A 26,576-nucleotide genomic window follows, 5' to 3' on the forward strand; every position below is an offset into this window, starting at 1 on the left:
GACAGGTGAGATGATTACACATCCAAACACGCAACAGGCTGTATCTTGAGCCCAGCGGAAAGCCCACCCATGGAACTCATCACCACAGAAGATCGGAGAGAGTCAACTATTGCATCTGGACAGCTTTATGACCAGCTATGTTGGTGCAAATTAGACCTCAGGTGGGAGAGATGAATTCACTTTTCTTCCCCATTTCCCCCACGTATGGCATTGTGCAATTCAGATGCCAAGGCTAAAAGGGACCATTGTGATCACACAGTTTGACCTTGAATAACACCGAACAGAGACCCATCCCAAAATAATTCCTAGAGCAGAACGTTCAGAAAAACCATCTACTCTTGATGTAAACATTGCCAGTGATGGAGAATCCACGACCACCCCTGGAACAATACCCCAAGGGTCAACTACTCTCGCTGTTACAAATTTATGCCTCATTTCCAATCTCAAGTTGTCTAGCTTCAACTTCCAGCCACTGGATCGTGTTAGACCTTTATCTGCTAGACTCAAGAGCCCACTGTTAAATATTTGTTCCCCACATAGGTATTTATAGACTGGGATTAAGTCACCCCTTTAGCTTAACAAAGAGAAAGTTACTAGATTGAGTTGGTGGGATGAGAAGGAGATTCACCTTAAGTGTCAGGCACTGGATGTTGGTAGAGCCCGGACAGCGGACAAGGTAGACCAGCAGTCTGACCCAGTGCGGCAGGAATGTACTAGGTGGAACAACAGACCAATCAGGCAAGGCAGGGTAGCGACACAAGGGCAGGGTATCTGATCGGAGAGACCCAACTAGCCAGTCCTGGGCAACCACATCGCTACAGCACCATCAACTCTCTCCTCCTCTCCCCCAACCCCCTGAACTGCAAGTCAATCTTTGTTCATTTCGCATGCAGCCAACCAACCCAAGCAGGTCCAACTCCCCACAACCCCAGGGCTGCCCTAACAAGACGTGAAGCGAGATTTGAAAGCAGCGGTGAGCTGATAGCGAGAACCAAGTCAGGGCCGGTCATTGTGGAAAAGGATGGTTTGGGGCCAAAGTTTAGATTTTGTAAAAAAGGAGATGATCTCTTTCCTGCCCTGCTCAGTAAGAGAGAAACCTGGAAAGCCAGGGAACAGGGATTTTTACATTTAAAAGTCTTCTCTTGCACTGACTGCTGCCCACCCAGCAGAACCAATCACATTCAACAGGCAAAATGGTCCAAGCTGAAGGATGTACATTATAAACACACACACAGGGGGCCTGCAAAGTCAAAGACTTGGGGCTTATCCACACTACAAAGACTTTGCTGGTATAGTTGTGTCCACACCAGATTTGCTGGCACATCTATGTCAGTGAGGGGGACTGATCTTTATCCCCACACTCCTAGATAACACAGCTATGCTTGGAAAACACACACACACTCCTTCCCATCCTTTCTAGACTTAAAAAAAACCAAGTAGGGAGACTTTCCTTTTTAAGAATGTCAGGAATGTTACATCTCACTTTTCCTGGAGATCTCCTTGGAGGACTCAGGTACAGCTTGTGAGATCGCTGCCTTTGGCGAGCCAACACTGGGCTCACTATAGTTTTCCTTCCAATGGTCTGATTCAGGTGTTAAGCTAACTAGACATCACACGCACACTCAAAGTTCTTATTCGAGACCTGTGATGGAGGAAGGGGCAGTTAGGGTGCTAACCTGGGCTTTCTGGAGTTCAATACCTCGCTCTGCCAGAGACTTCCTGCGTGATCTCAGAGGCAGCATTTAGCCTCTCTGTACCTCTTCCACGGCCCATCTAAATAGCACTGCCTTGCTTCACAAGGGGGGTTGTGAAGATAAATCCGGTAAAGATTGCAAGATGCGTTGATTCTACGGCAGCGGTTTTCAATCTGTGGTCTGTGGACCCCAGGGAGTCCACAGACTATGCTTTAGATTCCCAAAGGGATCTGGACCTCCATTCAAAATTCTTTAGGGGCCCGCAAATGAAAAAAGGTTGCAAGCCACTGATTTAGGGTGATGCGGGCAATTCAAGTACCACAGGTCATCGGAGGAGACCTTTCGGAAGCTTTTCGCACTTCACTCACAGTGGAATCTGCTCTCTCCCCCATTTACAGTCAGTTCCACTTCCTGGTTCTTGTACACGGCAGAAGGCTGCACTGTCGGGTGGTATGCACAGCCAGGGAAGGTCTAAATCCAAATAAACCCCTCAGTGAAATTTACCTTCCAGCTGAGACACATTTCTAATACACCATTGACTTAAAATGAGATATTTTAGCTACCATTAAGGCATCTAAGATCACACTCACAGATGAGCAACGAAAAAAATAAAGTGTCTTTTTGCCCTCAATTTCTTCCACGCATTCGGCAGCACTTTGTTCCTGTGACTCCTTCTACACAACCCCAGTGGAAGACTGAAACATACAAGGTAGGAAAATGCAATGGCAAAGCCTCAAATGGGAGCATTTTCAGGGCATGCATTAGGATCTACAGCTGCTTTTAACTTTTGCTTTTAAACCAACAAGATTTTGTGTCGCTGGCATCCCTGGAGATTCACCTGCTCCCAGCATGCAAGCACAATACTGAGGATCAGGACTGCACAAGACAGGCAGAGATAAGAGAGGAGTGAGAGGGAGCGCAGTAAGGGGGCTGAAAAGGAAACTGGCTTTCAACGCCTATTCAGCAAATAATTAAAGACCCATTTTCTCCTATCACAACACTCCCCCATTAAGTCTCTGGTTTAGCAGATGAGGATCCGGAGCACAAATCAGCGTTACAAGGGGAACTTAACAACCCTTTTGTTGCAGTTTCTTTCTAATCCAGAGGGGCCTATCTAGGAACCCAAAATTCCTTGGCCCTTTTTGCTCCAAGAGGGGATTAACTAGACTGGAGAAAGAACCTCTTAGCAGGATGTGTGCCTGTGGGGGGCAGGGGGGTTGGTTCTCTCAAAGGCAGGAAAGCACACTAGCTCCAGTGGTGCTGGGAGGGGCGGGGGGGACGGAGAGCAGCTCTGCGGCACAGCCATTCTGCAGATACAGCACTTCAGAACGGACAATGCTGCATACTGAAGGCTGTATGAGAAAGAGAAGCAGCTTTGGCTAAGTGGAAGGACAACAGGTGCTTCATATTCCAGCCACGTAACTGTCTCAGATTTTTTCCCCCCTTCTCGTAGCCTAACGGGTGTGGAATTCTCACACAAGAGGTCTTGAACTCCTGAGCTACCGCGACCTCTGACTTTCCTGTGTTGTCTGCACACCTCGATTTTCTGTCCGAAGCGATGGCTTTCTGAAGCTCAACAAAGAATTCAGACAGCACCTTGCGCTAAGGGTTTATAGACTGTCTTTGCACCACAGAAGGCATGTTTGCTGGCTCTGTCTGCAGTGGGATTAGCTCTGCCTCTATGTATTTAAAAAAACAAAAGCAAAAGCAGAGATGCTTTTCCAACAGAGTCCAGAGGTGATGGACAGAGACCAACTGCTGGAGAGAGACGTCTGGTTTCCTGATTGGGCCACTGAAACGGTAGGACCGTGCTCCGACTTGGCAAGGCAGGACATACCATACCAAGAATGCAGCCCTTGGGAGTCATCCAAGGCAACTTGCAGCCTGCCCCCTCTCTTTCATATGGAGAAGTCCCAGTGTACAGTGCTGTCACATTGATCACGGTGGGTAGCATGACCTAGTGCTCAGAGCAAAGGATCAGGACTCCCACATCTTCATCTTAGCTCTGCTACAGATTCCTTGTGTTCGCTGGCCATTCCATGTCACTTCTCAGCACCACTAGGGTGTTAGCCCCGGCGTCGCAGCCTGGGTTCCAACTGCTCTGGCCATTTCAATGGGATGCCTTTCTCTAAACCGCCACCCCATCTGCAGCCGCACTAGACTCACCCCTGCTGCGTGAAAGCCAGGTATTGTAGTAATAAATCAATCATAAACCCCTGCTTTTGCATCGTGCTTTTCATTGGCAGACATCAGAGACCTTTACAAAGTAGCACTATCCCCATTTTACAGATGGAGAAACTGAGGCACAGAGCCAAAGGCTAGGCAGCGGGAGCGATGGAAATAGAACCCAGGAGTCCTGACTCCCCATCAGCTGAGCTGAGTCACCCTTGTGCTGCACTCTCTCCATTTGCCTCCCCATCCAGTGCAGGGCCTAACTCAACGCTCTTGTCAGGCTCTCTCAGACACTGCCATGCTCAGCACAGGCATGGGAATTAGGCTCAGAGACTAGGCCCACCTGTCACCTGGCTTCCTTTGGATCCTGGAGGAAGCATGGCCCCGTGGTTAGAGTGCCAACTTGGCACTCAGGAGACCCAGGTTCAATTCCCTGCTCTGCTAGAGTCTCTGTGTAACCGTGGGGCAAGTCATGAAGTCTGTATAGCTGAGGAAACTGAGGCAGAAAAGGGCAACAAACATCTAGCACTTTTCCTCACTCAATCTCAAAATGCTTCAAAGGAGGTCAGTCCCGTTACTCCCATCTACAGATGGGGAAACTCAGGCAGAGAGAGGGCATGACTTATCCAAGGCCACCCAATGGAACCAGGCCTTGAATCCCAGTTCAGGTCTCTATCCCGCTAGGTCTTCCCTCACAGGTGTGTTGGGAGGATAAATACTCTAACGACTGTGAGGATTCAGATACGGATGTAAGATAGGTCAGTTTCCTCAGGCTGTGATTAGACAGACACAGAGACGACCTCATAAAAATAAGAGCAACCAGATACAAGCTGGTAAACTCTAAAATCGCACTTCTTTGGAGGAGCGTACCCCTTTCCATGGGTACTCAGCACCCCTGTACAGCGCCAGTCTCTGCAGCAATCTAAGACATAATCAATATAGCTTGGATCTATACAAAGGAATCTATTGATCCTGTTAGTGTGGGACCTCAGTGTCTCAATCAATTTATGCCCTAAAGAAGAACTCCATTTTATTTTTCTATAATTTCAACAGATTATTAAGCATCCCCTGCCCCAATTTTTATCTATTTAAATTTTCACCATTTTGGGAAATTGGAAACCTGCGGTCAGACAACTATTTAATGCCAGTAGATGCTGAGATCCAAAAAGCCAAAGGTTTAGAAACCATTGAAACACAAACTGTCATCACATTCAAAGGTAAATAGTCTTAGATCAACAAATCCTACCTGTTTTTTTAATTATTCTTTCGCTTGTGACAAGCCTAATTCAAAAGTCTTGATCACCAGATTCTGACTCTAAGAAGTCAGGCAAAAATGCTGCCTGTCAATTTCGATCATCAGTGGAAAATGTTTTTTCCTGGGTTTGGGTGTGCAGTGAAATTGACATTTACTGACATTTACCGATAAACTAATCCCTCCAAGCCTGCCTATGAGTGAAGTGCTATTATCCCCATGCAACCATTGGGGAAACTGAGGCACAGAGGGGCTAACTGACACAAAGTCACACAGGGAGACTGTGGGGGAGGTAGGACTTGAACGCCCAAGTCCCAGGCTAATGCACCAAGTTGAAGCAGCGTCTGGACTCTGCTGAATGAAGCATCCTTTGTCCCAGTGTTTTCCCCTCTGCCCGTTGGGCTGGGTGCTGTTTCCTGTCAGCATCGCTGGAGGCAGCCAGATCACACTAGCGCCCTGTGCACTACTGTCCATGTGTGCCAGCCACAGCCAAGTTGAGGGATGGGGATGGCAGAGAAGGGAGAAGCAGCAATTTTTAAAGCGCGCTGCTGTCAAATCCTTCTGAAAAGGCGTGTGTGTGTGAGGAGAGACCAACGGGAAGCTGCTGTCTGGGTCTCTCCCCACTGGACGCTACCGTTACAGCCAAACTAAGCAGACTCCCGGAGGTAAGGAGACAGGAGTGGTGTGCTGGAGCAGCAACACAGCCCGCTGTAATTACACCTTTGGAGGGAGAGCTGGCCACCAGCGGCCTAAGCTACAGAGGAGAACCAGGAGACACAAGCAGCGAAGGATGTCACGCAGCTGAGCAGACCGTTGCGGAGCACATGCCACATCCCCACTGGACGAGGCCAGTGGTTTGCATTTCTACAGCCCCCCAAGATGCTGCCAGCCTGAGAGGTGCCAACCCCCAGCAACTCCCGCTGGAAATCCAGACCCCCAACCCACTCGCGCCTGTCTCAGGCTGCTCCTAAGAGGGCCCCCCTAGTTAGCATCAGAGGCAGCAGGGCGTTCAGTGATGTAGACATGTCCCACTGGCAACTAGGCTGGCACCCAGCCACCACCATGGCAGCCGGTTTAGGGTAGGTACTCCTGGACTGGATCAGAACCAGCGTTCTGGAGAGCTGAGGCTTCTGTATCTCATCCCTGCAGCTATCCGATTCCTGAGTCTGACCCTCAAATATTAACCCTGTGCGAGCTTCCCCACCGGCCGCAACTTAGTTCCCAGGCTGGCACGGAGAAGAGGGAGGAATTTTACACGGCTTCTGTTATCCCTGCCTGAAGATCTATATTTATGAGCTAGCAACTCCTGCCATTGACTGACTAGTCACTCTCTGGAAATCCGTTCTACACACCGCCCTCCACCTCCACCTCCTGCTTTGAGACGTTACTACTATACCATCAAACTCTTTTCAACTGTAGACCACAAAGCATTTTAGAGCATTGTGCCTCCATTTCCCCCATAAAGTGGGGAAACTGAGGCACAGAGGAGGGAAGTGATTTGCCCAAGGTCACCCAACAGGGTCCCAGTGCAGTGCCCTACCCACTAGGTCACACTGCCTCTCTGAAATGAATGTGATGGGTCTGGGACCAGCACCCGACAGGTTGTCACAAAAGCCACCACAACAGACAAGTGACTGATGCCTCAGGAAGACGAGAGCTGAATGGACCATGGAGGCCAAGAGCTCGTCTCTCCAGGGCAGGGCTAAGGCACATGAGCAGGAGGGGGTGGCGTGTAGGGGGACGCTCCCCCTACCACTACCAGGGCTGTACCTGCTCCACAGATAAATAGAGGAATCAGTCTCCAGTGGATGTCAGCATGTTGTAAATCCAATCCCTCTACTTATACGGCCCCCGTCACCGTGGCATCTGACCACCTCACAATGGACTCATCCTCCCTACACCCTGTGAGCTGGGGCAGGGCTAGCATGTCCATTTTACAGACGAGGAAAGTCAGGCATAGAGAGAGACAAGTGACTTATGGTCACACAGGATCACTTCAGCAGAGCAGGGAACAGGTCCCAGGCTTGCTCCATAACCACTACACCATCCTTCCTCTTAAACTGCTAAAATTCTGTACAAAACAACCGATCCCATCCCTGAACCCGATCTGGAGGTCGTACTACAGGAACAACTCGGCTCCAACAGGCTAGTAGGGCCAAAGCATGCTTCTTCATCCACTTCCTGCTTCAGAAGAGCCTCTGCGTTTGCCTCATTCAGCAAAGACTTTAAACTCAGAGAAACCAGACCTCTCATCTTCCTCATACTGGCCCACATCACTGCTCCCTCTGCATCCTTCCACAGGCTCCCTCCAGCTTGACTGACTTTAAAACTTGCCCGCAACTGCATTCCAGTCTACGCTGCCGCAGAGATGAGCCATCTAGCCCCCACAACAGCAGCCAGGGCTAGCTACAGGCTTTCCTGTGCCTCCCTCTGAAGAGGGAATCATCCCCCGCTCTCTCTGGCTGGCACCACCAGTTTCAATGCCTCATGGTGTCTGCTCCCACCCTATACACCGACACCTTCCCAGTCCCCTGCTGCTTTCCCCATGTTCGACACCATCTGGATATCTCGCTCCTTTGCAATACCCATGAGCAATGAGAACAACCGCTGGCAGGAAGGCTTCCCAGCGCTCCCTCAGCATCTCTTTGGAGCTAGGGGCGTCTTCATCCCATGCCTTCCATAGGACAATGCTGTGGTGGTGCTGATCAGAAAGATTTCAGGCTTGAGATTATTCTGGAGATGAGGGAGGTTCTCCTTGTGCTTGGCGCAAACCAAAAAAGCATCTTCTCGGAAGGCTTCAGGGTAAGGACACCAGAAGGCCTCGAAGAGAGGGTGTGAATTTTGCCCCGTCCTTCTTGGCACATCACAGACAATGACTGAAGAGCTCTATCTGAGTCACTCATTAGTTCCCTAGGGTTCATTCCTCAGCCTTTCGTCCCAACTGGTTTCAAGAAGAACAAGCCACGGGACGGCTACCAAACCAAGGCCTTGTTTTCACTAATTCTGCCCAGCTGGTCAGAAAGAGCAGACAAGTTCTCCCACAAGCCACTGCGGCAAGTGATAGAGGGCTCTGATGATTGCAGCGCTAAGCGCCATGGGGTATGACCTCTCCCAGAAGTCCTAGTGCTTCACACAAGCAAGGATAGCACCAACATGAAGGCAGTAACTGTAGGATTCTGCGGTGCAGCAGCTCTCAAGCTAGGCCAACTCAAGGGGTTGAATTGCACAGCAAAGACACAAGATCTCTCAAAAGTGAGACATCTCCCCTTCGCTGAAATTCAGTACAGGCACACATAGGCCACAATGCGTGTCTCTTTTTGGGTCCCCACCCCCACCACCCCCATCATTGGTTACAGCTTATTTTAATCTTCCCTTAGGCCTGCGAAGCACTTTTGGCGCCCGTCTTTGAAGGGTAGTCCACCTCATTGACAGGGTCAACACTCATGTGACCAGGAATCTAGAAAGGGATGCACTCTTCAGAGTCTAATCCAGCTGGGTTCTACAGACACGATGCATAGGCGCTCCCATTAAAACAATTTCTCTTTCAAATGCTGCTACCTGTGTTGTCTGGCTCTATAGCCTCCCGCATCATCATAACATAGGTCCCTCACACTCATCCATGGGTTTTATCCCCACATTCCTGTGGTAAGATGGGGGCAATATGATCCTCATGTTACACCTGGGGCACTGAGGCACAAAGTCCTAGTGAAGAAACAGGTAGATTTTTACCTCCATGTGACTAGCAAACCCCCGGTAGAGGAGTATAGGGTGGAGCCCACCTACCTGAGGTTGAAACTTCTTGTGCCCTGTCTCCACTAGGGCTGGCTATCCAACCCACGCCTTTCAAGCAGTGAAGACATCACATCTATGACAGAGCTACGGACTCACCTCGGCTCTCCTGAGCCCCAAGCCCAGATGCCACCGCTGTCCCCAATGTGTGCCCCTAATTTCCCCCACACCATCCCTTTTCTGCTCAGTGCTGCCTCCAAGTATATTAGATACCTGGAGACCTTTGTTACTGGAAGAACCACATTTGGATTCTTCTCTAGATCTTGTTATTTCCAAGATCTCCAAGCATGTGATTGACATCAAAGCCTCACAGTCCTCTTTGTGAAGTATGAGTGACCCTGTTTGGAGAAAGAGTTCGCTATGAAGCAGGGTTGGGTGGAAGAACCAGGAATGGAAGCCAGGAGTATTAACTCCCACTCCCCTGCTCTACCCATTAGACCCTGCTTTCAGAGCCAAGGACAGAACCCAGCGAATGTGCTTTGACAGCTGGATAACGCCATATTAAGAAAGTGATGGAGATCAATAAGAATATAGTAACAACATACACATTGCTGGGACAGCCTCAGAGTAGGTACTGCAGTTATTTGGTTCAGTTAAGAGCACAGAAAAGGGATCAGAGGAGACCAGCAAACATGATCAAGTGTACACGGGGGGATCTGAAAAATGGAAGGAGATACAGGCCTATGGCACAAGGAAAGCTAGTTTGGTTCTACCTGTCTATTCTGACCCATAATAGCCCACTCAGAATTTAAAAAAGGAAACAGATTTCTAACTTGTAGAAGGAAAGAGGTTGTTAACTTGTCGAACTCATTGCCACATGATACTAAGCAACTGGGTTGGGCACTAAGGTTCCATAAAGGAAGATCAGATGGTTTTAGGAAAGAATTTCAGCTGTACAGGACAAAATCATATGAACAACCAGTCCTAAAGCATGAGGGCATGAGATAACCAGCTGGGGGTGGTCAGGAAGGAAATGCATGTGCGCGTTCCAGAGTGGGATGGGATTGCACAAGGAGGTATCTTAGGAAGGGAGGGTTATGCCACCCTCTGAAACATCCAGTACTGGCTACTGCAGGAGGCAGGATACCAGACAGACACTCTCGATGGACCATTAGTGGCACATGCCTGGCTTTGCAGGAGGATTCCAGTGGGGTGCAAGGATCCTTCAGGGATAAGGGGGTTTCGGAGCTAGGGAGCTGGGTTGATACAAGGCTTCGCTGGAAATATCTCCACAGAAAGGTCTCAGTACAGAGGGAAGGAGGACAGATCTCCTCCATGGGAGGATCTTAGGGGCATACACATAAGGAGGACAGAAGGCAGTGCAGTCACCCAGTATAACAGGGAAGAGAGACCTCTAGTCAGAGGCTAGCACAGAGAGCTGTGAGTATCTTAAGGGAATCAGAGCGAGTAGATGGGAGGTGTTCTGTCTGGTACATAGGAACAGGGAAGAAATTTGGCTAGAAGGTCTCCATGTGCATTTTTAGAGAAGGGGAGAAGAGACGGGATCTCTAGCAAGAGCACTCTGGAATCCATGGGGAGAGTGCAGAGACATTAAGAATTATGTCCTGGGCAAAAGGAACAAGGGAGGGCATGCTGATGGGCTGTATTTGGGGGGTGGGGTGTCCCAGGTTTAGGATGCGGTAGCAGATCCCTGGTTGGGGAGATAGGAGGTGATATAATATATCCCATATACAATGACGGGGTCTAAATTAGCTGTTACCACTCAAGAGGGAGATCTTGGAGTCACTGCTGATAGTTCTCTGAAAATGTCATTAGGAAAGGGATAGATAAGACGACAGAAAATATCATGTTGCCACTACGGAAATGCATCTTGAATACTGCACGCATGTGGTCGCTCCATCTCAAAAAAGATATACTAGAATTAGAAAAGGTTCAGAAAAAGATAACAAAAATGATTATGGGTATGGAATGGCTTCCGTATGAGGAGAGATTAGTAAGACTGGGACTTTTCAGCTTGGAAAAGAGACAACTAAGGGGGATATGACAAAGATCTATAAAATCATGGCTGCTGTGAAAAAAGTAAATAAGGAAGTGTTATTTACGGCTTCTCATAACACAAAAACTAGGGGTCACCCAATAAAATCAATAGGCAGCAGGAAATATTTCTTCACACAACACAAAGTCAACCTCTAGAACTCTTTGCCAGAGGATGTTGCGAAGGTCAAGACTATAACAAGGTTCAGAAAAGAACCAGATAAATTCATGGAGGACAGGTCCCTCAATGGCTATTAGCCAGGATGGACAGGGATGGTGTCCCCAGCCTCTGTTTGCCAGAAGCTGGAAATGGGCGACAGGGGATGGATCACTTGATGATTCCCTGTTCTGTTCATTCCCTTTGGGGAACCTGGCATTGGCCACTGTCAGAAGACAGGATACTGGGCTAGATGGACCGTTGATCTGACCCAGTGTGGCCATTCTTATGTAATATCTGGGAACCCAAATCTGAGTGAGGTAGGAGATCCGGGGAGGAGAAAGGCTCCCAAGTTGGAATAGTTGTAAAGGGTAACTCTAGATAGGGATGGGGTAAGATGCCTGCTTTGGAAAGGGCAGGCAATCTTTGGTTTGGGGGTCCAGCTGAACTGAGTGTAGGGGATCCCCGGATCACAGAAGATGGAATACATGGGATCCCCAGATCAGGGCAGGGTTGGTTGTAATGGAGGGAAGGGGATCCCCAGACTACAGTGGATTAGAGGGTCGGTGTGTGTGGGGGGGCGAGTTCATAGGCACCGACTTACCTAGGGGCTCAACCCCCTATTCCACCACAGGCTCTGCCTCCACTTTGTCCCATCCTCCAAATCTCCTCCTCCCATCTCTTTCTGCTCCCACTTCTCCCCCTCTCTCCCAGCACCTCTTGTATGCCATGGAACAGCTGGCGCACCTATGGAGTTGGTGCCTATGAGGAATTGGTTGTGATGGAGGAAAGGGGGATACCCAGAGCAGGGCAGGATTGATTGGGATGGAAGGAAGGAGCATTCCTGGATCAGGGAGGATGGATTACAGGGGATCCCTGGGTCAGGGCAAGGCTGGAAAACTGCGGGGGATGGGAGCTGCAGAGAAGGGAAGAGGCTGGTTTAGGGGTGGGATGAGGGGGGTGAAGCACAGAGGGATCCCTGGGTCAGGGCGGGGTTGGATGGGATGGAGGGAAGAGGGATCCTTGTGTCAGTGCAGAGTTGGTAGGGATGGAGGGAAGGGGGATCCCTCGGTCAGGCAGGATGGATTTTCAGGGGGTCCCTTGGTCAGGGCACGGTTGGTTGGGATAGAGGGAAGGGGGATCCCTGGGTCAGCGTGGGGTTGGTTGGGATGGAGGGAAAGGAGATCCCTGGGACAGGGCGGGATTGGTTGGGATGGAGGGAAAGGGGATCCCTGGATTGATTACAGGGGATCCCTGGGTCAGGGCAGGGTTGATTGGGATGGAGGGAAGGGGGATCCCTGGGTCAGGCAGGATGGATTACAGGGGCTCCCTGGGTCAGGACAGGATTGGTTGGGATGGAGGGAAGAGGGATCTCTGGATCAGGGAGGATGGATTTTCAGGGGGTCCCTTGGTCAGGGCACGGTTGGTTGGGATAGAGGGAAGGGGGATCCCTGGGTCAGCGTGGGGTTGGTTGGGATGGAGGGAAAGGAGATCCCTGGGACAGGGCGGGGTTGGTTGGGATGGAGGGAAAGGGGATCCCTGGATTGATTACAGGGGATCCCTGGGTCAGGGCAGGGTTGATTGGGATGGAGGGAAGGGGGATCCCTGGGTCAGGCAGGATGGATTACAGGGGCTCCCTGGGTCAGGACAGGATTGGTTGGGATGGAGGGAAGAGGGATCTCTGGATCAGGGAGGATGGATTACAAGGGATCCCTGGGTCAGGGTGGGGTTGGAAATCTGGAGGAAGGAGCGCTTCAGAGAGGGAAGGAGGCAGGTCCAGGGCTGGGGGGTGAAGCCCACAGGGGTCCCTGGGTCAGGCAGAATGGATTACAGGGGCTCCCTGGGTCAGGGCGGGATTGGTTGGGATGGAGGGAAGAGGGACCCTGGGTCGGTCAGGATGGATTACAGGGGGTCCCTGGGTCGGGGCAGGGTTGGTTGGGATGGAGGGAAGGGGCTCCCTGGGTCGGGCAGGATGGATTACAGGGGCTCCCTGGGTCAGGGCAGGGTTGGTTGGGATGGAGGGAAGGGGGATCCCTGGATTGATTACAGGGGATCCCTGGGTCGGGGCAGGGTTGGTTGGGATGGAGGGAAGGGGCCCCCTGGGTCAGGGCAGGATGGATTACAGGGGCTCCCTGGGTCAGGGCAGGGTTGGTTGGGATGGAGGGAAAGGGGATCCCTGGGTCAGGGCGGGGTTGGTTGGGATGGAGGGAAGGGGGATCCCTGGATTGATTACAGGGGATCCCTGGGTCGGGGCAGGGTTGGTTGGGATGGAGGGAAGGGGCCCCCTGGGTCAGGGCAGGATGGATTACAGGGGCTCCCTGGGTCAGGGCAGGGTTGGTTGGGATGGAGGGAAAGGGGATCCCTGGGTCAGGGCGGGGTTGGTTGGGATGGAGGGAAGGGGGATACCTGGATTGATTACAGGGGGTCCCTGGGTCAGGGCAGGGTTGGTTGGGATGGAGGGAAGCACGATCCCTGGGTCAGGCAGGATGGATTTCAGGGGATCCCTGGGTCGGGGCGGGGTTGGTTGGGATGGAGGGAAGGGGGATCCCTGGGTCGGGCAGGATGGATTTCAGGGGGTCCCTGGGTCACGGCAGGGTTGGAAATCTGGGGGGAGGGGCGCTACAGAGAGGGAAGGAGGCTGGTCCAGGGCTGGGGGGTGATGCCCAGAGGGGTCCCTGGAGCAGGGCGGAGTTGGTTGGGATGGAGGGAAGGGGGTCCCTGGGTCGGGCAGGATGGATTACAGGGGCTCCCTGGGTCAGGGCGGGGTTTGTTGGGATGGAGGGAAGGGGGACCCCTGGGTCGGGGCAGGATGGATCTCAGGGGGTCCCTGGGTCGGGGCGGGATGGATCTCAGGGGGTCCCTGGGTCGGGGCGGGATGGATCTCAGGGGGTCCCTGGGTCGGGGCGGGATGGATCTCAGGGGGTCCCTGGGTCGGGGCAGGATTGGTTGGGATGGAGGGAAGGAGGATTCCTGGGTCAGGCAGGATGGATTTCAGGGGGTCCCTGGGTTGGGGCGGGGTTGGTTGGGATGGAGGGAAGGGGGATCCCTGGGTCAGGGTAGGATGGATTTCAGGGCATCCCTGGGTCAGGCAGGGTTGGTTGGGATGGAGGGAAGGGGGATCCCTGGGTCAGGGCAGGATGGATCTCAGGGGGTTCCTGGGTTAGGGCAGGATGGATTACAGGGGTCCCTGGGTCGGGGTGGGGTTGGTTGGGATGGAGGGAAGGGGGATCCCTGGGTCGGCCAGGATGGATCTCAGGGGGTCCCTGGGTCAGGGTGGGGTTGGTTAGGATGGAGGAAAGGGGGATCCCTGGGTCAGGGCAGGATGGATTTTGGGTGTCTCTGGGTCAGGGCAGGGTTGGTTGGGATGGAGGAAAGGGGGCTCTCTGGGTCAGGACGGGGTTGGTTGGGATGGAGGAAAGGGGGATCCCTGGGTCAGGGCAGGATGGATTACAGGGGCTCCCTGGGTCGGGGCAGGATGGATTACAGGGGCTCCCTGGGTCGGGGCAGGGTTGGTTGGGATGGAGGGAAGGGGGGTCCCCGGGTCGGGGCGGGGTTGGAATCCGGGGGGAGGGGCGCTGCAGAGAGGGAAGGAGGCTGGTCCAGGGCTGCGGGGTGACGCCCAGAGAGGTCCCCGGAGAAGGGCGGGGAGCGCTGGGTGCAGGAGGGGGGAGGGGCGGCGCGGCAGGGCGGGGAGGGGGCCCTGGCTCGGGGTGGGGGAGGGGCGAGATGCCGCAGAGGGGAGATGCCCGCGTCGGGCGGGGGAGTGGGGCTCCCTGGGCGGGGGAGGGGACCCTGGTATGGGGGAGGGGCCCGGAGGGGGGGGGCTCGTCCCGCACTCACCGTCTCTGCGGCCCGTCCGGCCCCGGCCTCGGCCCCGCCAGCCTCACACCGAGGCGCCCGTACCGTAGCCCCCCGCGCAACGTCAGCGCGCACGGCACGCAACGCGTCAGCGCGCATCCGCCTCGCCATTGGCTGCGGAAGGTCGACTGGCAGCGGCCAGGACCAACCAGAAGCTCGCGGCTGCCCTCGGTGGGGCGTGGTTTCCCGCGCGCAAGACCGCACACATGCGCAACACACCCGTACCCGCCCAGCCTCGGCCTCAGGTTAAACTCCGGAGCCTCTGATTGGCTCTTAGTCCTGTCAATCCAAAGATCTCCAACCAATGGCGTACTGTTATCGCAGTTACGTAACAGTCTGGGCTGTGGCGTTTGAGTGTCTGCTTGGGCGCCACCTCCCCTTTCTCCTCCTCTCCCCTCCCCTCACTCCTCCACTGCCCCTCCCCTTCCTCCCCTCCCCTTTCTCTAGCCCCTCCCCCTCTCCTTCCCCCTCCCCTCCCCTCACTCCTCCACTGCCCCTCCCCTTCCTCCCCTCCCCTTTCTCTAGCCCCTCCCCCTCTCCTTCCCCCTCCCCTCCCCTCACTCCTCCACTGCCCCTCCCCTTCCGCCCCTCCCCCTCTCCTTCCCCCTCCCGTCCCCTTACTCCTCCACTATCCCTCCCCTTCTGTCTCTCCCCTTTCTCTTGCCCCTCCCCTCTCCTTCTGCCCCTCCCCTTCTCCTTCCCCCTTCCGTTTCCTTACTCCTCCTGCACCCTCCCCCTCCTTCCACACTTCCCTTTTCAACCACTCTGCCCATCTCCTTCCCCTCCTTCTGCCCCTCCCTTTTCTCCTGCCCCTCCCATCCCCTTTCTCCCCTTCTTCCACCCCTCCCCTTTCTCTTGCCCCTCCCCGCCCTCCCCTGCCCCTCCCCCTCTCCTTCTCTCCCAGACCCTTTCTCCTGCTATTCCCCTCTCCTTCTGCCTCCCCTTTCTCTTGCCACTCCCCTCCCAATTCCTCCCTTTCCCATCCTCTGACTCTTCCCCCTCCCAACTCCTCCCCCTCCCATCCCCTTCTCCTCTTCCTCCCTTCCCCTCCTCCCACCCCTCCCAGTTCTCCTTCCACTCCCTCCTTCTGCCCCTCCCCTTTCCCCCTCCAAACTCCTCCCTCTTTCTCCTCCCCTCCCCCTCCAAACTCCTCCCTCCATCCCCATCCTCTTCCCTTCCCCCTGACCCCCTCCTCCCCTCCTTTTTCTTTCTTCCCCTTCTCCAACTCCTCCCTCTCGCCCACCTCCACCCCACTCCTTGTCCTCCCCTCTCCTGTCTCCCCCTCCTCTCACCTTAGCCCAACCCAAATGTTCACAAATCACAAGATTGGCTTCAAAATCACAGGAGTTTTTGAAATAGATAAATAAATAAGTCAACGTCTGGCCTTCCTCTGCCCTTGAGCCTGGAGAGAGAGAGAGAGAGAGAGAGAGAGAGAGAGAGTGTGTGTGTGTGTGTGTGTGTGTGTGACATGTCCAAGCTTTTCCCTGCAACCATGAGACCTAGACACTTACAGCCAGCATCAGTGAGGAATTTGACCACTAAATCCCGAGAGCTGTGGCAGCGTCAATCCCCCTGGAGTGGTGCGTTGTTTCGGCCTTTGTTCCCAGTTTAGCTTATGTCTCTTTGGAGGTGGCTGAAGCACAACTAAAATCCCTGACAAAATAACTTCTTGTTAACACAGAGGGAAGGGTACCTGGAATCATCTTGGGCCATCCAGAACACCAAGTTCAGCAAAACTCAAACCTCTCCAGGAAATGCTGAGCTACATTAATTTCAAACTTAAACCTCTAAATAGAGCTAACGTACACACACCAGCTCGCCTCCTCCCCCCCCCGATTTGGTGAGCCCCAAAATCTCCGGAGGGTGCATCCACACAGGGTGTTAGATCACATTAGCTATAGCTGTATAATTACACTGGTAGACTTCTGCCGATAGACAAGCCCTTAATGTTTTCGTCTTTTTTAAAAAAGAAAGCTCAGATTCTCACTGCCTCCCATGACTCCAGGAGCTGGGGATATGAGACAGAACATCAAAACTCAATAACAATAATCCTTCAATGTTTTCTAGGTCTTTTCAGCCATAGATCTCAAAGCACTTTACAGATGGGGAAAGTGAGGCGCAGAGTGAGCACGTGACATGCGCAAAGTCACCCAGCAAGCCAGTGGCTGAGTGGGGTGTAGGTCTCCAAACTGAAGCTTTGCCAGTCCCTAAGGGTTCAAAAATGTTGAGCCATCCCTCCCACATTCTCCAAAAAAATCACAAGATTGTCTTAAAAATCCTGAGATTTTAAATAAAATGAATGCTGGGATTTTGCGGAAAAACACTTTTTGAGGTGAAAAATTGAAAACCAGCAGCTTATGAGGTGTTGTAACTCAGGCACCTTGTGCGCACTGCTATAGCCTAGTGTCGCTGATCAGACTACATCTCCCATGATGCACCACAGCCTCCTCATGGAGGGAGGGGCCATCATGGCAGGCTGGTGTCTATGATGCATCATGGGAGATGTAGTCCAGCTGGGCAGCCCAGCCCGCAGAAGAGAATGGGAATATGAGATAACTGAACTACAATTCCCATGAGGCACTGTAGCCTCAGTTTGGCATGTATGTGCAATAATTTCTTATTTTCTTCGGCTTTAATTAACTAATTAATTGTGATGCCTACAGGCCTGGACTGTACCTACCTATACCAAAAAGACAGTCCCTGCCCCAGACAGTTTACAATCTAAGCATAAGCATTTGGACAGCTGGAAAATGTCAGCTCCTTAGCACATCCAGCCCGAATTGTGAGTGCTGAGTCCTTGCAGAACTGGAGCCCTTGGTATCTGTGTGTCTCAGTTCCCCACGTGCTCCCCCCACTCCTTGTTTTGTCTATTTAGACTGGTAGCTCTTTGAGCCTGGTCTCTTGCTCTGTGTCATGCAGAGCCCGTCACCAGGGGTGGCTCCAGGCCCCAGCACGCCAAGCGCGTGCTTGGAGCGGCATGCCCCGGGGAGCGCTCTGCCGGTCGCCGGGAGGGCGGCAGGCAGGGCTCCGGTGGACCTCCCGCAGGCGTGCCTGTGGAGGGTCCGCTGGTCCCATGGCTTCAGTGGAGCCGCGGGACCAGCAGACCCTCCGCAGGCACGCCTGGGGGAGGTCCACTGGAGCCGCGGGACCGGCGACCGGCAGAGCGCCCCCCGCGGCATGCTGCCGTGCTTGGGATGGCGAAATGTCTAGAGCTGCCCCTGCCCGTCACCACAGGGCCCGAATTTCGGTCAGGGTTTGAGCAGCACAATGGGGCCCTGATCTTTGTCAGGGTCTGTACAGCACCTGGCACAACAGGGCCCCGATCTTGGTCAGGATCTGTGCAGCGCCTGGCACAATGGGGCCCTGATCTCGACTGGGGTCTGTGCAGCACCTGGCACAAGGAGGCCCTGATCTCGGTCGGGGTCTGTGCAGCACCTGGCACAACGGGGTCCTGATCGCAGTCTGTCAGTGGTTGATTGACCACTTTGCCCCGATCTAAAGGTGCATGCAAGGCGCAGGGCGCAGTGGAAGCCATGTGACCTGTGTGCATGTGATGTGAAGCTGGTGGGGAGTGGGGCGGAGAGCAGGTGGCCGTTGGTTCAGCTCATCCAAAACAGGATGTGGTGGCACATGGGATGATCTGTGAGTGCCCTGGGGCTGCGCCCTGCCACCTTTGCCCTTTTAATTCCCAGTCGTCTCCCCCCTCCCACCATTCCCTTCCCCCTTTGGCCCCTGGAAGGCAAACCCCTTCCTCTTTCCACACATGACCATACTGCCCTGCCCTCCCCCACCCTCACACTTCCCCCTCTTACCCCAGAAGATCAGTGCTGTCAAAGTGTCCCCGATCAGAGGAACTGTGCTCTGAGCATCCTGTCACAAGGTCAGCGCCAGCCCAGCTTGCAGCGAGGAAAGCGGAGAGTCAGGCTGCCCGGCGCTGGGAGGGCAGAGACCGCGGCAGAATGGTCAGGCTGAGCATTGCTTCACCGGCGAGGGGGTCAGGAAGGGAGGTGGGGAGGGCGCATTGGAGGCAGGGGGGTTCCTTAAGGAGTGGTTGTTGTGTGTCCCCACCCCCCAGCTCCCCTGCAAAGCTGGGATCCGGATTTGGGGCGTGTTCAAATCAAGACTTTCACTCTGAGGGCCCCAGCCCGGCTGGGGTGGGGAGGCAGGAGGCCATGTGCCCGTGGAGGGCAGCTCTGGGCCCTGCACCCTGCAGCAAGATGAGTTTGCAAGCTCCGAGATTTCAGCGGTGGCGCCGAGTGGCACCAGCAATGGTGGTGGGTGGGAGGCCCAGGAAAGGTGCCTGCGCCCTGGAGAGCCTGGCAGCAGCCTGTGGATTGGGGGAACTGCTCACCAGCCCCCTCTGGGGGACGTGGGAGAGCTGGTGGTTAGATCCAGAGCTTAGCATGTTGCTAGTATTTGCCTTGCTGTATCGGGGTGCCCCTGCCTCCCTCCCGCGACCCCGGTGTCAAAGGCAGTCCGGAAATGTGGCTACATACAGGAAAGTTTCTTCATCTGCCATCTGTGTATCAATCCAGCCCCATCCTCTATGTGGGTGTGAGACTGTGTGTGTGACAATGGGTGTGAGTGTGTGTGTGTGTGTGTGACAATGGCTCTGTGTGTGACAATAGGTGTGAATCTGTGTGTGTGACAATGGGTGTGTGACTGTGTGTGTGTGAGACAATGGATGTGTGAGTGACAATGTGTGTGTGGGAGGTGACAATGACTGTGTGTGAATCTCTGTGTGTGTGAAATGTGTGTATGAGAGACAATGGGTGTGAGTCTCTGTGACAATGTGTGTGGGACAATAGGTGTGAGCCTCTATGCGTGTGACAATGGCTGCTTGTGGCATGGGTGTGAGCCTCTGTGTGTGAAATGTGTGCATGTGTGACAATGGGTGTGAATCTCTGTGTGTGTGACAATAGGTATGTGTGCGTGACAATGGCTGTGTGTGACAATGGCTGCATGTGACATGAGTGTGAGTCTGTGTGTGAAACGTGTGTGACAATGGGTGTGTGTAACAATTGGTGTCTGTGTGACAATGAGTGTGTATGAGTGTGACAACAGGTGCGTGACAATGTGTGTGTGGCAATGGCAGTGGGTGTGACAGTGGGTGTGAGTCTCTGTATGTGTGACAAGGGGCGGACATCTGTGTCTATGTGACAATGGGTGGGTGGGTGTTTGTAAGGCATTGTGTGTGTGTGACACTGGGTGTGTCTCTGTGTGGGTGCGACAATGGGCATGGGTGTGTATGTGTGACACTAGGTGTGCCAGCAAAATGACATGTGTGCGATTGAACATGTATGTGGGGGGGATGGTAGGGAGGTGTGCGTGTGTGCACGTCTCAGCTGGTGGGTCTCTCCCATGCACAGCCCACAGCTGAACAGACCATGAAACATTTTGGACCCACAACCACAACAGCTGCCCCTCCCTTCCCCACCACAAGGGGGCAGTGATCTACACGCATGTGCGCTCTCCCTTCCCCATCCCCCAGGCATGGCGCGTCCCCTGCACCAGGCAGGGCACGGCCAGAGCGGTGTCAGCTTCACCATGGGCAGAAGGAGGCTGTTTCCTTGGAAACAACCCCAGGCTACTCCTGTCCCAGCAGGAGGTGCTGTGGGGTGCAGGGCAGGAACGCTGGCTGTGGGTGGCAGCTCCCCTCCCCTCCAGGGTGGGGGTCCCACAGGGAGGCGGCCCCAGCCTCTGCCCCCTCTCATGGCCGGTCTCTCTGCAGTCGGACTCCCTGGTCGTGTGCGACGTGGACCCCGCGCTCACGGAGAAGCTGAGGAAATTCCGCTTCCGGAAGGAAACCAACAATGCGGCCATCCTCAGTGAGTGTCCCCGGGGCGGCTCCCTTCCCAGGGGCGCCATCCCCGGCCCTTCTCCGCCTCCCTGACCCCCACCCGCACGCGCCTTGGCGGATCTTCCACTCAGCCTGTGCCCTGGACAGCCACTGGGGCCAGTTTCTCCCAGCAGGGGGCGCTGTGGGGAGCAGGGCAGGGGTGCTGGCTGTGGGGGGAGCTCCCGGCTACTCCAGTCCCAGCAGTGGGCGCTGTGGGGAGCAGGGCCAGAGCACTGGCTGGGGGTCATTCAGCGTCCCCGAGGGGCAGGCAGCGCTGCTCTGGAACCTGCTGGCAGAGGTGGCCCATGTGCAGATCGTGACCCTGGCTCTGTCTCTCCCCCCAGTGAAGATTGACAAGGAGCGGCAGCTGGTGGTGCTGGAGGAGGAATTCCAGGTGGGGACCTTTCACTCCCTTCTTCCAGCTACCTTTGGAAAGCCTAGTTCGGTTAAAGGCCCTGCAGGCAGTGGACTCGTGCCTAGCTCCTCCCAGACGCCACTATGCCACAGGGCTCCCACAGCATCAGTGGGGCTAGAACCCAGCTCCTCTTGCTTCCAAAGCCCAGCCCCTTGCCACTGGGGCAGGCGAAGCAACCTCATAAGCACAGTAGGTGGCTATGAGATGCAGCGGTGGCAGTCTGATTGTCTCCACTAGAGGGCAGTGTTCTCAAGCTCTGGCACACACACAGAGCAGGTGTCAATTGCTCCAGCAGGGGGTAGTGTGCACACGCATATACACACACACACACAGAGCAGGGCTCATCCCCTCCGGTAAGGGGCAACAGGGAGACACACACACACACACATACAGAGCAGGGCTCATCCCCTCCAGTAGGGGGCAGCAGGGACACACACACACACACACACACACACACACACACACACACACAGAGCAGGGCTCATCCCCTCCAGCACGGGGCGGCAGAGACGGAGGTACACACACTCACACACACCCCCAGGTTCCCATCCCTCCAGCAGGGACACATGCAGAGCATGTGCCAATTTCTCCAGCAGGGGGCAGCAGACACACATAGAGCCAGGTTCATTCCTTCCAGCAGGGACAAGGACACTGGACACACACAGAGCAGGTGCCCATTGCTCCAGGAGCGGGAAGCGTGCTCGCGCACGCACACACACATACACACACACACAGAGTCCCTCTCTCTGCATCTCGCCCTCTAAGGTTGAGTGCCGGGCCCTTGAGGGGAGGCGCGTGGCCCCCAAAAGAACCCCGTTATCCTTCCAAACAGTCGTCTGCGTTCCCCGGCCTGCTGCATGCGACGTTCCGGCAGCGCGTCGAGAACCAACGTGAGCCGGAGGAAGATAAATTGAATTTACCACCGAATGAAACAGCCCCGGGGAGGCCTCATGGCTCGCACCAGTCGGTTTCATACTTAATTCAATCTGAGTCTGCGGTTTTTACAACCTGAATGAAGCTGCCACACAGCTTCCGGCTCGCTGCACTAGAACAAGGGCTTGCTGCAACGCTGAGGCCAAATGCACCGTGGAGACTACGAAGCCTGAATTAGATCCCGCCCCGGGAACTAGGACTGACCCAGAACCAACTGCATGGGCCGCATTATCTGGGTGCTGTATGTAAGAAACGCATAGAAAGTTCAGTCCCCAAAGTGCTCGCTGTCTCTGGTGAGAGGGGAATGAGGGTCACTTTACACTGGTGGGGGCAATATCTTTAGCCCCACAGAAGGGGAAACTGAGGCACAGAGCAGGACCATGACTCACCCAAGGCAAGGAACAAAAACCTGGTGTCCTGTGTCCCAGCACCCTGCCCATTAGACCGCACTGCCTCTTGCTACCAGTTCTCTCCCGTTGGTTTCAAATCTCCCATTGGTTTCACTGTCTATATGACCCATTCTTCTCCCCTCGGAGGGCTGGTCTATATAGAAGGTAGCAACTTACTACTGCCGCCAGTTAGCAAAGTAAATTCTTTATTCAGAGATTCCAAGGCCAGAAGGGACCATTGTGATCATCTGGGTAACACAGGCCAGAGAACTGCCCCCGAATAATTCCTAGAGCCGAGCTTTAAGGAAAACCTCCAGTCTTGATTTAAAAATGGTCTGATGGAGAATCCACCCTGACCCTTGTGAGATGTTCCGGCAGTTAATGACCTTCCCTGTTAAAAATTTACACTTTATTTCTAGTCGGAATGTATCTACCTTCATCTTCTTGCCATTGGGTCGTGTTAGACCTTTGTCTGCTAGACTGAAGAGCCCGTTATTCAATACTTGTTCCCCATGGAGGTGCTGACAGCCTGGGATCCAGTTCCCCCTTCACCGTCTCTTTGTTAAACTAAATAAGTTGAGTTCCTTGAGCCTGTCACTGTACGGCAGGTTTTCTAATCCTCCGATCATTCTTGTGGCTCGTCTCTGAACACTTTCCAATTTAGCAACATCCTCCTCGGATTGTGGGAACCAGAACTGAAGCCTGGATCCCAGCAGCGGTCGCACCAGGGCCAAACTCAGAGGGGAAATAACCTCACTGCTCCTACACGAGATTCCCTTCTTTATACATCCAGGATTGCATTCGCTCTTTTGGCCCCAGCTTCGCACTGGGAGCTCCTGTTCCACTGATTCTCCACCACAACCCCCGGGTCTTTTCCAGAGTCACAGCTTCCCAGGAGAGAGCCCCCCAGTCTGTCCATCTAGCTCAAGTGGTGGCGAGCAGTGCTGGGATCCAGATGTTCAGAAAAGCCCCACTAGTGAGCCAGACCCTCAGCGTGACGTTAACAAACCCTAATAAAAACAGATGGGAATTCTTCCATGACTGAAGAGACTCTAATTGGACTGAGCAGCCCATATTTCAGATAGACGGGGTTGCTGGTAGGATTGGACTCATTCAGCCCTGGCCGGTTGTTTGGCCCAGATCCACAAAGGTATTTGGGCTCCTAACTTCCATGGAGACCAAGGGGAGTTAGGCGTCCAAAGAGCTTTGATCCTGAAGGGTTACAAGGTGGTACAGTGGCTCCGTTTCCCTCAAGATTTGAGCAGGCTTGTGCCATGGCACCCGGTGCCCCTTGGCTGGGCTTGGAGGAGATTTGATTGTAGACTAATCCCTGGGCATGTAGCGACCCAGGACCTGGCTCAAAGGGCAGCTGCAAAGGAAAGAGCAATCGCTCTGATGCCTCTTTCAGTGCCGGCGATTTCAGACACGGGCTCAGCTGTTGATCCTGGATCTTGGGTGTCTCTGGGGGAACAGCGCCCAGCTCCCTGCTGTTCTGCGTGCCCAGCCCCTCCACTCTTGCTGGCCTGTGTACGGAGTGGCCCTTCCTGCCCTTCCACTGGGCCACCCCTCCTACCGCTGCCCAGCTAGGGAGAGAACCCAGGAGTCCTGATTCCCAGCCCTCCCTGCTCTAACTGCTAGCCCCCACTCTCCTCCCAGAGCTGAGTGTGGAACCCAAGAGTCCTTATTCCCAGCCCCCCATGCTGTGACCCACTGGACTCCCCTCCCCTCCCCTCCCAGATCTGAGGAAAGAACCCAGGACTTCTGGCTCCCAGGACCTGCTCTGTTTTAACCACTTTGCCAGGCAGGGCACAGAGTCAGAACTCCTGGGTTCCACATCTGGCTCCGCCACTGACTTGCTGGGCGACCTAGTTCAAGTCTCTGCTCTGTTCCGCACCTCAGTTTCCCCATCTGTACAATGGCGGGTGATGGGGAGGTTCCTTGTCCTCTTCTCCACCCTGCCACCCACCTTAGCTGATGCAGCCTTTGGCATTTCTCCCACAGGACATCTCTCCGGAGGAGCTGAAGAGCGAGCTGCCGGAGCGCCAGCCCCGATATCCTTCTGCCGTGGGGTGGGGAGGGGGCATTTGAGCCACCTGGTGGGGCGCAGGCATCACACATGGTGGCAGGATGCCAGAAGTATGCATGGGGGATGCATGTGTATGTGTGTGGGGGGGGTCCTCTGGGATCATCCTTGCCCCCGGGAAAGGATGGATGCCGGGGCTGTGGGCATGGAAAAGGGTCCCTTGCCCCTAGCTTGGAGCAAATTTGAGATCAGAGGGGGCTACAGGGAGCAACCCGGGGATCTGAGCAGCAGGGGCCAGCGCAAGAGAGGGAGAGGAAAACTCTTGTGGGGGGGTGTACCCAACAACCCCCCTGCTTGTGGCTCTGCAGCGCAATGGGAGGCTGGGTAGGAGCACCAGAGCTCCAGGCTTTGGGCCAACCTGCCCCAGGCCCTGCAGGGCTGGGGTCCTGGGAGATCCCAATGTGTCTGATGTGGGTGGGGGCAGCCCACAGCGGGTATCCAGGGGGGCAGGAGCGGCCAGGAGGGTGATGAGACGGAGAAGGATAGAGACAGGAGCGTTTCAGGCATGGCCCAGCTCAGGCGAGAAGCTGCTGCCTCCTTGACTGGGGCTACCTTTGTGGTGTACAGTTATAAATACGTCCATGATGACGGGCGCATCTCCTACCCACTCTGCTTCATCTTCTCCAGCCCAGTCGGTAAGAACCAGGGGGAGCGGGGTCCAGCTGTTAGAGGTGGGTGGTGCTGGGAGCCAGGACTCCTGAGTTCTATCTCTAGCTCTGAGAGGGGCGTGGGGTCTAGAGTTTAGAGTGGGGTGGGGCTGGGAGGCAGGACTCCTGGGTTCTATCCCAGCCCTGGGAGGGGAGAGGGGATCTAGAAGTTAGAACTGGGCACCAGGACTCCTGGGTTCTCTCTCTGTCTCTCCCCCCGGGGCAGGGTGCAAGCCGGAGCAGCAGATGATGTATGCTGGGAGCAAGAACAGGCTGGTGCAGGCAGCCGAGCTCACCAAGGTACCAGGGCAGTGCCGCCCCTTCGAGCTCCTCCCATAGGCAGTGCTGACACCCCCAGGGACCCCTGCTCCCCATAGCCCCCTCACCCGAGTTGCCAGCCACATATCCATGCTGGAGGGGTTAGCTCTGCCTCTGGCCCATGGTGGAAGGGGCTGTCGCTCTCCCCTCCTCTACACCCTGCTCTGCCTCGTTCCAGGGCCAGGGGCCTGCCCTATAGCAGGGGGTCTTGTCGCTTCCTCGCCCCCGGGGCCTCCCACCCATCTAGCAGGGACCTGCCATCATACTTGGGGTCTAGCCAGGATCCCTGGATTGTTCCATAGCTGGGATCCCCCAGCTGCTAGAGATGGGATCAGTACCCCCCAATGGTGGGATTTATTGCCCCACCCATTCAGCATCCACGCCCCTGAATCGAGGCTCTTCTCTGGAGGACCCCACATTAATTCCCACCCCAGCTCCATCCACCTCTCCCTCCACCCCCCAGGTGTTCGAGATCCGGACCACGGAGGACCTGACCGAGGAGTGGCTGCGGGAACGGCTGGCCTTCTTCCGCTAGGAGGCAGAGAGATCCCCCCACGGCTGGCTCCGAGATCCCCCCGACTCCACCGGGCCCGGGACCCTCACCCCCTCCAGCGACTGTCAGGGAAGCAAATAAACCCCTTGGAATCCAACCTGGGTGTCTGGTCCATGTCCGAGGTCTGTCCCCGCTTGGGGGGGTAACCCTGCCACCCCCAGTGTTGCCTGGGTCTGCCTCTCCCCTCCATTACTGCCTGGGTCTGTCCCTGCTGGGCGGCTAATGCTGCCCCCCTTCCCTGTTCTCAGTTCTGAGCCCCCGCCCGCCAGGGCCTAGCAGAGAACCCCCCTCCCTGTGCGGTGCTGTAGGGGGAGCCCTCGGGGCCCACCCCACTCATCCCCTCCTGTCTCCCCTGGCCCTACCCCCTTGCCAGGCCCCAGACTCTATTTCATGTTGGCTGAGATGGGAAATCGGAGGTGAGCGTGAACCCCCCCCTTCACCCCTGGGGAGGGTCCCTCCAGGGCTGGGCTGGGTCGGTGGGA

The 26,576-nt window shown here is 54.9% G+C and overlaps 2 protein-coding genes across 4 annotated transcripts in view; one reads left to right on the plus strand and one right to left on the minus strand.

Annotated features, from left to right (window-relative positions):
* The window catches only part of SAMD4B (sterile alpha motif domain containing 4B), a 36,513-nt gene extending 21,507 nt beyond the window's left edge, over window positions 1-15,006 (minus strand). The window contains exons 1-2 of one of the 2 annotated variants that reach the window (XM_050928470.1): window positions 14,900-14,991; window positions 629-713 (exon numbers count right to left, since the gene is read on the minus strand). The gene's annotated coding sequence lies outside the window, so the exon portion shown is untranslated. Of the gene's footprint in view, window positions 1-628; window positions 714-14,899 lie in introns of both variants that reach the window. The other variant, XM_050928469.1, reaches the window with a different exon arrangement.
* Window positions 15,007-18,484: 3,478 nt separating this feature from the next.
* On the plus strand, window positions 18,485-26,191 carry GMFG (glia maturation factor gamma). 2 transcript variants are annotated; one of them, XM_050928682.1, is made up of 8 exons: window positions 18,485-18,559; window positions 18,735-18,879; window positions 20,649-20,745; window positions 21,101-21,150; window positions 24,495-24,544; window positions 25,129-25,211; window positions 25,450-25,523; window positions 26,005-26,191. In XM_050928682.1, exons 2-8 carry the CDS (start codon window positions 18,877-18,879, stop codon window positions 26,074-26,076), a joined length of 429 nt encoding a protein of 142 aa, XP_050784639.1. In that variant the 5' UTR covers window positions 18,485-18,559; window positions 18,735-18,876; the 3' UTR covers window positions 26,077-26,191. The 2 variants fall into 2 exon arrangements, with proteins under 2 accessions (XP_050784639.1, XP_050784638.1); XM_050928681.1 differs by having other exon boundaries at window positions 18,738-18,879.
* Window positions 26,192-26,576: the final 385 nt, after the last annotated feature.

Source organism: Gopherus flavomarginatus, chromosome 18 (assembly GCF_025201925.1).
Source record: "Gopherus flavomarginatus isolate rGopFla2 chromosome 18, rGopFla2.mat.asm, whole genome shotgun sequence".
NCBI classification, from domain to species: Eukaryota; Metazoa; Chordata; order Testudines; family Testudinidae; genus Gopherus; species Gopherus flavomarginatus.

What these genes read in the sequence shown, in the direction of transcription:
- GMFG (XM_050928682.1), top strand. An exon ending in CATCTTCTCCAGCCCAGTCG is followed by an intron (nt 25,212 to 25,449) that starts GTAAGAACCAGG and finishes CCCCCGGGGCAG; the next exon opens with GGTGCAAGCCGGAGCAGCAG. An exon ending in AGGCAGCCGAGCTCACCAAG is followed by an intron (nt 25,524 to 26,004) that starts GTACCAGGGCAG and finishes TCCACCCCCCAG; the next exon opens with GTGTTCGAGATCCGGACCAC.